The sequence below is a fragment of the Nannobrachium achirus genome (assembly GCF_963921795.1).
Source record: "Nannobrachium achirus genome assembly, chromosome: 12".
Lineage (NCBI taxonomy): Eukaryota > Metazoa > Chordata > Actinopteri > Myctophiformes > Myctophidae > Nannobrachium > Nannobrachium achirus.
This window is the reverse complement of record NC_137832.1, coordinates 43,702,011-43,715,751: the sequence shown is the minus strand read 5'-3', so window position 1 is coordinate 43,715,751 and position 13,741 is coordinate 43,702,011. Positions and strand designations below refer to the sequence as shown.

Sequence of the window (13,741 nt, the reverse complement as noted above, 5' to 3'; positions counted from 1 at the left end):
CCATGTCGCTGTGCAGTAGAGCCATCTTGTGTGTGTGAGCTGCAGATGCCCGCCCCAGGAGTAACCGCAACTCACAGCAAGTAAACAAAGAGATGAGCAGCATGGCGCAGAGGTCGGGGTGGGGTGGGGAAGTAATTCTGCCGTCCCCCCTCTGCCACCCTCGACGAGTTCTTTCAAAAGTGCCGGCAACACACAAGATAATAACACTTAACATTTCCACAGCTGTAGAAAGTGTAAAATAAAAATAAAAACAACAAAGAAAAACAACCCACAATGGAGGTGGCTGGTCAGGGCTTTCGGGCCAGTCTTGGAGTGACTGCAGAGAGCGCAGCGACCGCGGTGTTTGTGGTGACGCACAGAGGCAACGGGAAGGTGATGCCTTGTTAGCCTCCTGCTGGCACTCCAGACAAATGTGCGATCACATGTGTGTTTCAGTTTATGCAGCTCTGGGTTTTATCTGTATATGTCGAGAAAAGCACTGTAGTTCTCCTCAAAGCGCGCTGCTCCTGATCAGGGGTGGAAATCAGGCTCTGGCCTACAGGAGAGCACTTTGACAGGGTGGGGGTGGCGGTCGGTGGGGTTGGGTGTGTAGAGGTGAGGTGAGGTACTCTCAGCCTAGCTGGGCGGACTCCCCGTCAGGCTCCTCTTTGATCCTGCCGGGGCTCAGGCTGGGGCTGGACGGCCGGGTGGAGTTGGCATTGGAGCCCAGGGGACTGAGGGGGTTGTGATTGGAGCAGCAGAGGCGACCTTCCAGGGAGGAGGGCGTGAGGACCCCCGTCTCATGGTCCCGGCAGAAGGAGCGGGGGCAGAAGTCACAGAGAGAAGTGGCAGGGCCGCCGCACACACTGCAGTCGTGCCACGGGCATTCCCAACGGCCTGCCAACCCAGAGACAAAGGGGTATATTATTTGGATGCAGGCATAGATGCAATGAAGCAATTAGTGGATAAAATGCATCATTAAAACTAGGAGGATATGGTTTTATGGTTTTGCTAGTCCAGTTACAGTACATACTGTAATATTTGTAATGCAGCAAGCAGCTTACCAAAAGCCCTCCATATGAAGGGCTTTGCCGTTTACCTCAGGTCCTTGTGTCAGATTCAAAAAAGTTCCCCCCCACATTTTAAAACCAAATACATTTAATTGGCCAGATGCCAGTGGAATAAGGAACACCACTTTTTGCCAAAAGTTTCCAGGCATGCACGGATTGCACGCAAACCGGCAAGTCCGTTTTGTCCATACCGTAGGGAGGCTTGGTGAGGTTGAGACACAGCAGGTGGTATGCTTTGGGGCACTCCTTCTTATCGCACATCACCAGCTCCCCACCCTCGCCACAGCAGAAGCAGAAGTACTCGTGTGTGTGTTTGCCTTCCGGACGTAGCTTCCTCTTCTTAGGCTTCAGTTTGGCATTCCTGGCCTTCTCCTCCTTCTCCATCACCACGGCACTCTGGGAAAAAGAAGAAAATTAGTTTTTAAAACATGTTTCTTTCAAAGGTCATGCTCACAATGACAATCAAAAGTATGGTGGTAATTAAAATCAACAGCAAGTGAAGCTTTCCCCACCGTCGGCTGCACCCCCAGGAACCCGGAGCAGTTGTCTGCCCCGCAGTGGCAAGACGCTCTCCTGTTGCCCACACAGTGCAGATTGTAGTTGAATGTCAGCTCTGAGCCTGTGGGAGATGAGAGACAACTTTCACATAAAAATAAAGGCTTATCTGCCACAGAGTGTGTACATGCATAATATAAGAGGGATAAAACGAGCTTGTGAAATAATGTTGCTGAGTGAGGCGTGTGTGCACGCGAAACTGACCGGCCTCGATGTCGCAGATGGCGAAGAATCCTATGCGAACGTCTCCGTTGACGGTCCATTTCTGTGTCTCACAGTTGGGGCTGCAGCTATGATTTATAAACCGAGAAGAGTTTCCTTTGGGTCCTGCATCTATAACACGATCCTGAGAGGAAAAGGGGACCCTTTAGACATCTTTAACAGTATCAGGACCTGCTGCTGTAGTTTTTTATGTCACAAGAGTTAATTGCATATCGCCAACTCTGGTGTCCAATATATGAATTAGCCACCAGTTAAAGGATTTCTTTTGAACCCAAACAGTATTCCAGATCTCCAGAAACAAGGCTTTAATAATTAGGATATCTATTATGTCTTCATTGTGCTTTGTCGTTTTCCATATTTCATGTTACCTTAGTGAGAGTAAGCATGTAGAAGTTGGTCACATGGTTCTCATGAGCACGCTTGATCCGCTGCTGACACTCCTCTGTGTCTATAACCTCGCCCACATACTCGGTCACAAAGTCACCCTGCAAGAAAAGCAATTTTTTTTAAACTAGAACTAAAACAAAACCATACGGGAGCGGAGAGTTCGGACTGACACTCACCTTCCTCAGGGCCTGGTTGGTCCGGAGGCCCCAGCCACGGCCCTCTGTCTTTATCACCTCCGTCTCTGCATAGAGACGCTTGGAGAAACACTGATTCTCACAGCTATCTCCTGCTGGACATACCTGTAATGACAGCATAAGTATCAAGTGTTAATGTACTTCTTCACCTTCTCAGTGTTTTCATTGAAAAAGACAAGACAGCAGAGAGGGAGACTGGGAGGCACAGGTAGTATATCATACCTGCGTCAATACATTGCCTTTTGACAACATATAATAAACATAGAATTTGTTCTCCAAAGTTATTAAAATGATACAGAATATACCTGAATAAAAGGAAATGTTGGCAAAACATCATTGCATCACATTATAAAATCTGATTCGTCCAAAAATCTATCCTGGGACTATTTTGGGCTAGACATTTACTAGACACGTGCTTTAAAATATGTTTAAATGCAACAATAACATAACTTTGATAAAAAATGTTTTGTGTGCAGCTATCGAAAGCAAGTCACAAGTCTCTTCATGTTGGTTTTCATAATGTACTGAAATGGCTTCCAAAAAAAAAGAATGAGAAACATGCACACAGACCTGTGGATGGCACTCGTACTGCAGCATGCGATTGAGACACTGGGACTCAAGGTTGCAAGGATGCTCGTCCGTTGATTTGCAGTTGCATCGAGGGATCTCTGAAAGGTCAGCTACATGCATCTGCACTTTACCCACTGGTTTGTTGGACTGTAACAGAAGGCAACATCCAAATAGGATTACTGAATCATTGGTTTGCAGTATGACCATGCAATGTTCCAAAGTCATGATGCGTTTGCTGGCTTGTTTGATACTGAGCACTATCTTAAAAGACGTGGTGAAATGGCTTTTTTGGTCATTTTGTTTTGAAGTTTCAGTCTGAAACAGCGTCTCAACAAATCAGACAAAGAGGGCTAATGTTTTTCATTTCACCACGCCTTTAAGGCAATACTTTGTTTATGAAGGACGGATGATCCATAAGGTGGTATTACTTTGATGAAGTTAGAGGCTGGAGGTTTGTTACTAAGCATAGCATATAGAACATACAGTAGTATAGAAGTGTTATTATAAGTGTTTGTCATTCATTTGAGAAGATACTTAATTTGTAGGGTCAAAGTTTGTTACTTGGCAATGCCAGCAGGGTGGTGGTTGGAGGGTGGAGGCTTTCTATGTATGACATTAAAGAGGTGGTGCCATAGTTTTCTACTTTTTCTGTTTTGTATGTGTCTATGGAGTTAACATCTATACTATAATTTTGCGAATGTCTGAGTGAGTGAGTGAGTGAGTGAGTGTCTGTCTGTCTGTCTGAAACAGCGTTTCTCCTCAGTGGCTGGAGCAATTGATCTGAAATCGCATCACCATTAGCATATGAACACACCTAACATAACTGTGAAGCCCGTTTGTCACTTTCACAAATCATATACTGTATATTAGCATTTTGATGGTGTATCTACTATCTATTCTGCATCTAGCATGAGGCACATCTATTCTGCATCTAGCATGAGGCAACATGTTTAACCAGCTCTCTCTGTGTGTGTGTGTGTGTGTGTGTGTGTGTGTGTGTGTGTGTGTGTGTGTGTGTGTGTGTGTGTGTGTGCGCAGGCAGGCGGGTGTGTGCGCAGGCGGGTGGGTGGGTGGGCTGGGGGGGGGGGGGATGGGGGGGGGGGGGTAGCCATTAAACGAAACGGGTATTTCTTACATTGATGCTCTAACATATTATCATGCAAGCACCAGTTAAAGTTACTTTCCATCCCTCATATACTGTATGCACAGTGCACATCCCATAACCCACACACTGCACATCATTTTGGAGCTCATATCTTTGAACGGGTAAGGGCTAGTTACTCTAATAGACCACCGGGTGTGGTTATAATGTGCAAATTTGCTTTCCCTGTGTATTTTTGAGCGGTGGTTACACCGTCTCCTATACGTGGCCGTGTGTGTATGCGTGCGTGTGTGTGTGCGTGTGTGTCTGTATGTAGCCTGAAGTACCTTTTTTGACCACACATGTTAAGGGAGGGGCACTGTTGTTCAGGCCAGGCCAGACACACACACACACACACACACACACACACACACCCACCCCACACACACAGGCACCCCCCCCCCCCCCCCCCCCCCCCCCACAACCACCGCTCAGTTCACACGGGTGTGATTTTTTGTTTCTTCCTGGAAGCTGAAAGCCTACGAGTCAAAAGGCCTAATCGAAAAACACTGATTTAATGACATCATAAAATGATCCCCTCCCCTTTTACCATACACCCAACACTGTGGACTGTGGGTGTGGCTAACTTCAGCTGGGTTAACAACACCCACCTGACAACCAGGCATACTTATTGAACTGGTGGCTGGCGCCACATAAAAACATAATTTTAACTTTCTGTACACTTTTTTGGAAACAATCTTCCTCCTAGTATAATCATATTACCTGATCATCATGTTTTAGGGTGGGAAAAAATCAAGGCAACCCATCTTTAAGGCGGTATTACCTTGATGAATTTGTACGGCGGTGGTTTGCGTGAATTACGCTCCTGCTCCAGAGCCTCCCTGCTCTCCCTCTGAGCCTTGAGCTCCTGGAACCTCCGGGCTGCCTCCTCTAGAGCTGGAACACAGAAAAAAACACGCATCCATCAGCTATGCATGTTCCCACCAATAAATCAGAAACAGATATGGAATAACTCTCTTTTGACCAATGTGCAACAAATACCTTTCTTAAAGGTTTTGTTGATGTTGATCTGGCCGGTGACAAAGTTCTTGTCGTTCTCTACATAGGGGAAGACACGGCCTTGGTGGATCCAGTAGTAGTCATGTGAACCAAAGAAGAAGACGGGGAAGTCTCCGATGTCATGGCGGAGACTCTGGATGTTGGACGGCACCAGGCGAGGGTTGCAGATCTCCGCTGGCCACCACCTGTGAGAAAAACCCAGACACCCAAACATTATTACGCATTATTACTTTAACCATTATGTTATGCTTAAACTATTGAAAAATAGCAGATATAGATCTGCTATTTTTGAGAAATCGTGAAGATTTGTGCTAGTCTTTGAATATTTTTGACCCAATTCTATACATGACTTCTAAATCCTTCTTCTAATTCAGTGGTTCTCAAACTTTTTCATGTCAAGGACCTCCAAAATTACATGTATTTGGCCACGGACCCCCATCCCAAAATATGTTGTTCCAGGGACCCCCCAGAGGCAGAGATTTGAGTTACAAATGTTCGCTTTTCAAAAGGAAAGATTTGTATTTATTTTTTCAAAAATAGCAGATCTACAAGCTCGCTGAGCTTGTATATCTGCTATTTTTCAATAGCTAAAGCATATGACTCCCTAATCGGGACCGTCAGGTCGCATGTATACACAAATTGGCCTATAAGTGGCATTGGTTATATATTATAACAAAACATACAGTAACAACTTCAGCCCTACTGTATATATCCCTTGAGTACACCGTATCTCTAAATACGGTGTACCGCTTTGCGTGATTTGTGTGCAAAGTCAGTAGGGGCAGCGGCAAAATATGTGTTTTGCGGGGCGCCCGCTGGCCTACTGGTCCAGGTGCACATCACTTAGGCATTGCCACATAGGCATGGATGCCTGGCGGTGTCGCCGGTTCGATTCCCAATCGGGACAACCTTTGCCGCATGTCACTCCCCATCTCTCCCCCCATTTCCTGTCAGTCTACTGTCCTATCCAATAAAAGCCCCAAAACAAATCTTAAAAAAAGAAGAAAAAACAAAAAGAAAAAACACTAGAAGAGGCCCATGTGCAGGTAGATGTGAAGATTAAGCAGTGTCCATTAATGTGTCAGCAAAAAGCAGCCTCATGGTGGCGCTAGAACAGGGGCATGTGAGAAATCAGGGGCGGAGCTTGTGATTTGCCAGCCAAGGAGTGTGTGTGCAAAGTTTGGCATGGATAGGGGCAACGGTGCCGGAGATAAGAGTAGGGCCAAAAGTGTGATGTGACGTGACATGATGTGACGGACAGACGGAGGGACTGACCGACTGACGGTCGCAATAATTCCAGGTCTTAATGGGTTAAGGAAAGGAGAGTGGACAGAACAAGGAAGAAAACAAGTGATGAATGGATGTGTAAACAGATGCTGTATTCTGGGCTCGTGCTCACCTGTAGTTGCCCAGTTTGACCCAGACTATTTGTTTGTAGTGAGGCTTCCTTCCTGCCCTGCAGTCACCACAGGACCACGCCCCTTCTGGCATTTCCATCTCCAGACACTCGGGGTGATATGAGGCAGGGCATGAGTCACAGCACAGCAACTTGCCTCCTGCATATGTGTGGATGTTGGTGACAGAAAAAATGAGTGTGCAGAAAAAGAAGCAGTGTATAGTTAGATGATGCACATTAAAACCTGGCCATACTCTGAATCCTATTTGCAGACGCACCTCGGTTATGCATAAAATAATTCAATGGCCAAGAGCGTTTCATTTTGAATAAACCCAATGGCCAAGAAGTTTTCGAAAGTACAGGACCTTGTATAATATATATATATATATATGTAGCTCAACCACGCCGATTTATTAACACCAAGTTTTGATTTCAGGTCTGTTTAGGAACCAAAACATTCTTTTTTCACTTTTTGCAGGTAGTACTTATCGAAGGAAAATTGGGAACCCCTGATTGATCAAGTCTTCATATCGTTTACAATTTCAACCACAGTCTTAGTTGGCACGTCTAATAATCAGATTCAGGGTACAGAACCAGGGCCAATCTACAATGAAAACATGCAGTAGCACAAGGATGAGACAGCCAGCGAGTTAACCATGGTCCATGGCAAAAGGTTGCCATGCAGTCCTGCCATCATAGCAAACTGTTCTAGTTCCACATCCTGCAAAGACCGGCTTGCATGGAAACACGTTTCAAACAAAAACTTCACTTGTCAAATTCTACTTTCAATTTTTTTTATTTAAAGAAATGACAAGCGAGAATACAGTATCGTGAAATGTTCATAACTCAAAAGATTTAGGAACCTGACATTGTCGGTATTTACAAGCGCCTTGATTCAGGACGCACCGATGTATGACCAGATGGTATGTCAACCATAATATCACAATGTCCATGGTTTCATTGGCCCTCTGTCCTTAATATCTTGTCTCTCTTTATCCACAAATAAAAGCAAAAACTGCCTAAAAAGATAACATATGAAAAAGTGTATTCCATCCAAGGCAGGCCAACAATTGAAGTAATTAGAGGAGAAAGATGTCACAGTCAGCAAAACAGAGGAGAGCTTGAGCATGGCCTGTCAAAGCCCAGAGCGAAATCAAAGCCCAAAGTGCTGAAGCAAAGATGCGGCATGCCTCTGGCAGCAATAAGCTCCACGTATAACAGATAGTTATTTCAGTCTTGATAACTACACAAACATGGTGCAGTGTAGTTATCGCCACAAACATGGTGCAGTGTAGTTATCGCAGTCTACCTCTCCAATCAAACGCTCCCAATGGAAAATACAGTCAATGTGATGATGACTGTGCAAATAGTCCAGAAGAGTTTCTATTTAAATGTCAATAAGTGATACAATTTTGACAGCTAAGTTCTCAGGCTGGCTGATTCACAACCATGTGAGGAGCAGCTTGATGTAAAGTGTAGGCCTTTCTGATCACATCATCTGCATAGATTAGGAGTTAGGGAACTTGGCCGAGGTTATTTGTGCGCCGCTCTTGTTACAAATTAACTGCAGCAAAACAACCAGTTAATTCACTTAGCACTTCGAGGCTTCCGAATGAAAGATGCGATAAGGAGGGAAGTCAAATGAAAAAAAGAAGAAAAAAAAAAAGTGGGAGCAGGCACAAGCACAGACACACGCCATAGGGACGAGGCAGAGAAGATGAAGAAATGGTTCAGTTACCTTTCCCCACATTCTTTTTGGTAGCTGACGAAGAAGAGGGAATCATAGGTAATTTCAACTCAGCACGATTTGACTCAGTCAGAAGGTAGTGGGACTTAAAGGCATATGAACTTAATATGGTGTCAGTAAGGTCCTGCACTAACAGCCCTACACAAGACACACAGGAAGAGACGGGAGTGAGCCGCAATCAAACTAACATAACCGTGGTTTCACAAAAGAGAGAGAGAACACGCACACACATACACACGCACACTGTCACGCACACAAACTCTCTCTCACACACCACACACACCACACACACACACACACACACACACACACACACACACACACACACACACACACACACACACACACACACACACACACACACACACACACACACACACACATTGTTAGAACACAGAGAAAAAACACAAGTAGAAATGAAAAAAGGCTTGTCCTGGGCTGATACAGTGCACCTCACTTACTGATAATGTCCCGACATTCCAAAACAGTAAAATATATGTTGTGATGACATGACACTTTAAAGACTAGTCATTTGTTAAGTACTGTATCTTCTACTGGCCATCACCACCAGACAGTACATTAGTAAATATGAAGTGCAGTGTAACAGACCTGTTCATCCTCCATTAACATTAGTAACATGACAGAGAACAAATATCATATTTCACACAGCACTGCTGGTACTCAGGAATAGAGCCTGACCAGAATTTCTTGGTCCGATGTTGATACCAATTTGGAGAGTCCTAGACCACAGATTACGTTTTGACTAATACTTGTTGAACAAGCAATTAAGAAAATATAAAATAAACAAAAAAGAATTTGCCCAATTAAGCCCTCTTTAAAATGTTGAAACTTTTCAAAAAATCAAGGCCCAAATTATTGTCTGGTATATCGGTCTGGCTCTACTCAAGGCCAACAATGCTAAACATGAAAGCTATATGAGTATAATAAACAAAACATCTGAAGCAGTGAAGACTAAGGTTTTCATCCATTATTATGTAACATTACTGAATCATAAAATAAAATAAAAAGAGAGAAATGAAAAACACAACAGGACTATGTTATACAGTCCTGAATTGGCCCTGTTGGAGAGAGTTAGTTAAGTGTGCATTGACCAGGGGTGTCGCACCAAATTCTGGGCCCTGGGTGCTTTAACTATTGAAAAATAGCAGATATACAAGCTCACAGTGCCTTGTAGATCTGCTATTTTTGAAAAATCGTGAAAATGTGTGCAAGTCTTTGAATATTTCAAATCCTTCTAAGGTTTTTTGAAAAACCTATGTTACTATGTCAGTGGTGTTCAAACCTTTTCAAGTGAAGGACCCACAAAAGTATATGTATTTGGCCACGGACCCCCATCTCAAATTATTTAGTTCCAGGGACCACCCAGAAGCTAAATTTGAGTCAAACGTTTGCTTTAAAAACACATATATTCAAAGATTTGCACACATTTTCATGACTTTTTCAAAAATAGCAAATCTACAAGCTTGCAGCATTCAATAATTCTAGTAGCCTGGGTGCCAACCTGTTCGCTCCGTTCCGCGATTTGTTTTATCTCTCCGCATCACAGTCTGGAAAGTCTCCTAAGGAACACAGCTTTCCAGCAAACCGCGGCTTCCGATTGGTCTGTGGTGCGGAGCAACCCTAACCCTACTCTGATTTGTTGGAACAACACCACGTGGCGTTCCAGCCACCGCGGCTTCCGATTGGTCTGTGGTGCGGGGAGGGACAAATACACCAGTCTGTATTGACTGGTTGATGACGTAGCTACCCTAACCCTACTCTGATTCGTTGGAACAACACCCAATCAGTAACGACCTCGCTACGTCACAACGGACGTTCAGAAATGCGAGTCAACTGATTCATTTCCAGACTGCGATGCGGAGAGACAAAACAAACCGCGGAACGGAGCGAACAGGCTGGCACCCAGGCTATAATTCTAGGCCTAAATGGATTGAGTGTGGGACGACGCAAGCTCACCTCTGGCACAGAGGAAGCACCATCCCACATTGACGGGCGAGGACTGGAGGCCGTTCCGCTTGGTGCTGCTGTGGTTGCTGCAGATGATGATGTGAGGTGTGAGCGGCATGCTGCCCGCTGCCACGCAGCTGTCGCCTGTGTGGTAGGCCACGGGGCAGCGGATGCAGCGCATCATGCGCCCTGCAGAGGGGAAAGAACCCATTTTTTGGAAGTTTAAATAAAAACTAGAAAAATATTGTTCCTTCGAAACAATTGTGGGCTCGCTTCAAGCCAGAAAACAATGGCTATAAAAGCACAAAATGTCAAGATCGCAGGCAGTGCTCTCTTTGACGTTACTGACGTCAAAGATTGGTCCATTTTGTTCCAAAAATGTGTTGTGCAAAAGTTGACCCGCTGGTGGCGCTATAACAGGCCAATGTGAGAAGGTTGGTATCTGTTCCTTGACCTATTGGGAATGTGCTTGCAAGATTTCACGCACATCCCAGGCTGTGTTCATGATTTGAGGTGTTTTTGGCTTTGGCCACTTTATCGCTGCTTGCAGCTATATTTATTATTATTATTTTATAATTGTTTTGTGTGCACTTCATAGGCATGTTAGATAAAGGTCCTTAGATTGCGTGTAGAATGTTTCATGCAAATTGCAAAAAAAATCCTAGAATAAAAACGGGTTTAAGCGTTTTACAAACTGCTCAAAATTATATAGCGCCCCCCTTTGGCCATTTGGGGTAAGATTGGTTTCAGTGATATTTGAACTAACCCTCTACACTATTTTGTCATGAAAATGTGACTTTGTATGTATGTTTTAGAGGCAGAAGAATAATTTGCATAAAAATGCAATATTGTTTGAATTATTTAAAAAAGCATGTTTCAATGTTAAAGAAATCCGATCTGACAGATCTTTAGATATCGGTCCAAAGTTCACGTAAAAAAAGTTTTGTGCACGTGACGCGAAAATTCCAGAATAAAAGCGGGTTTACGCGTTTTACAAACTGCTCAAAATGGCGGAAAATTGAAGGGCGGAGCTTACTTAACAACGACACAGATGTCTTCCGCTTGAGTCAAAGCACGCGTGTAACAAGTTGCATGTCTTCAAACGAAACGAGTCATGACTTATGGCCGTTTGAAGTTTGAATTTTCAGACGCTTCGTATAGCGCCCGCCGTTGGCCGATTGGAATAAAATTGGTTTCAGTGATACTTTGACTAACCCTCCACATCTTTGCCAAATGCCATGAAAGTGTAGCTTTGCATGTATGATTTAGAGGCCGAAGAATAATTTGCATAAAACCGCAATATTGATTGAATCATTAAAAAATTATATTTCACTTTAAAAAAAATCTGGTTGATCAATCTGACCGTATTGGTCCAAAGTTCATGTGAAAAAAGTTTTGTGCGCTTAACGCAAAAATCCCAGGAGGAGATAGATTTTTACTGTTTTTCATATAATTCCGAATTGTGGGAGACCTAAAGGTCAGAGGTCAAAAGTTAGAGGGTAAAAGTTGTTCGGCATGAGGAGACGCATAAGTGTATACAGGTTTCATGGCTGTATGTATAACACAGCATGAGCTATACCTGTTCAAAGATCGCACTTTCGAAGGCTTCCTACAGCGCCACCATTTGGCCGATTGCTGTATAAAGTAATAGCACACGTCGCCACTGTAAGCTGAACACATTGATGTTTTTATTTTCATTTTCTCACTAAGTATGTAGGAGTAGAAAGGAACCGAAGTTCCCGTCTACTTACTAGATAAATAAACTAGAATTGACAGAGTCAATTTTGACAAGTGTGCCTGCAGTGCAGCTCGCTAAATGCGCGACCTCGTGCAGCGGTTCGGACCGTGAGACCATCCGCCGAGTCGTCTGCGTTTCATTGTGAGAGGGTCGTTCCCCGTGAAAAACGCGTTTTGGCCCGAAAGGGTTACGTTTCGCGCGCTTGTGACGCCCCCTACGGGTCGAAGTGGAAATGCTTTACGGGATACGTAGAGTATGCCACCCCCGACCTTTAAGTGAAATTCGGTGTTGACCCGACCTTTTGTTTGTTATTTATGGCTATTGTTTGCGAAACGGGCCCCTCCCGCTAACTTTGGAATCGCGTTACGGACGAACGGTAAGGACTATCGAAATATCCCTTGAATAGGTTCATCGGGTGGGTTCATAGATCATGTGTACCGCTTTTTGTGACATTTGAAGAAAATATGTTGTAAAAGGAGCAAAAAGTGTGTTTTGGAGAAAATGCAAGATGGCGGAAAATCTAGCCCTACGCAAATGGGCGGGGCCTATATGGGGAGATGCGTCTTGACCCAAGGAATCCAGGGAAAAAATAATTTTCATTTTCCGATCTACGGTTCAAGAGTTACGAGGCAAGTGGTCCGTTATAGCGCCACCATGTGGCCGAGTGGAAATGCTTTTGGGGATTCGTTGAGTATGCCACCCCTGACCTTTGGTTGAAATTCAGTGTTGACTCGACGTTTTGTTTGTGATTTATGGCTATTGTTTGCGAAACGGGCTCCTCCCACTAACTTTAGAAGCGCGTTACGAACGAACGATATGGACTATCAAAATATCCCTTGAGTATGTTCATTGTAAGGGTTCATAGATCATGTGTACCGCTTTTTGTGCCATTTGAAGAAAATATGTTGTAAAAGGAGCAAAAAGTGTGTTTTGGAGAAAATGCAAGATGGCGGAAAATCTATCCTGGCGCAAATGGGCGTGGCCTATATGGGGAGATGCGTCATGACCCAAGGAATCCAGGGAAAAAAGATTTTTAATTTTCCGACCTATGGTTCAAGAGTTACAGGCCAAAAGGTAAAGTGGGCTGTTATAGCGCCACCATGAGGCCAAAATACACTATTATTTTTTATTTAATCCTTGACATCATTATGAACCTCCTCTCCAAGTCTTGAAACTGTAGCCCCTATGGTTTGCGAGAGAAAAATAATTGAATGCGATTCCCATTATAAGTCAATGGGGAAAATTAATTCACTAATAAATTCATATCAATTAAACTATAGTACCTTTCTCTTAGCAAGTTGATAGCACACGATTCCCGCGTAAGCCGGTCGATTTGACATATGGCGCGAGTGTGTGGTGCAAAAACTGTGGGAGGAGTAGCGTGCCAAACTTTGGGGAAAAGTATGGACAGACTTAAATATGAGCGATAACAATAAGTCTGCCCATGCTATGCATAGGCACACTTAATAAATAAATAATGACAATATCTAAAGTGTGCTCGCCAGGTACTGGCGAGCCCACAATAACAAGATCATTTTATTAAGTGTTATAAATCAGTGGTTCTCAACCTTTTCAGGCCGCGACCCCCAAAATGATCATATTTTAACTGTGGACCCCCCCCCCCCCCGACGAGCACTAAGAGTTGAGGCATTACATTTTGTATAACACGGTTCTATCTGCTATTTTCACAATTTCTGCCTGTAATATTTGACAATTTGGCTAATGTTTAATTTGTCATTTTAGAGGTATTAAAA

The 13,741-nt window shown here is 43.9% G+C and overlaps 1 protein-coding gene across 1 annotated transcript in view; it reads right to left on the bottom strand.

Moving 5' to 3' along the window:
- The window catches only part of nsd3 (nuclear receptor binding SET domain protein 3), a 29,410-nt gene continuing 15,669 nt past the window's right edge, over positions 1–13,741 (bottom strand). Inside the window, exons 14-25 of the mRNA XM_080738361.1 lie at positions 10,259–10,438; positions 8,273–8,419; positions 6,538–6,694; positions 5,121–5,323; positions 4,903–5,015; positions 2,978–3,124; positions 2,390–2,512; positions 2,195–2,311; positions 1,809–1,950; positions 1,562–1,668; positions 1,241–1,445; positions 1–876 (exon numbers count right to left, since the gene is read on the bottom strand). Coding sequence (XP_080594487.1) covers positions 611–876; positions 1,241–1,445; positions 1,562–1,668; positions 1,809–1,950; positions 2,195–2,311; positions 2,390–2,512; positions 2,978–3,124; positions 4,903–5,015; positions 5,121–5,323; positions 6,538–6,694; positions 8,273–8,419; positions 10,259–10,438 — 1,907 coding nt within the window. The 3' untranslated portion in view covers positions 1–610. The remainder of the gene's footprint in view (positions 877–1,240; positions 1,446–1,561; positions 1,669–1,808; positions 1,951–2,194; positions 2,312–2,389; positions 2,513–2,977; positions 3,125–4,902; positions 5,016–5,120; positions 5,324–6,537; positions 6,695–8,272; positions 8,420–10,258; positions 10,439–13,741) is intronic.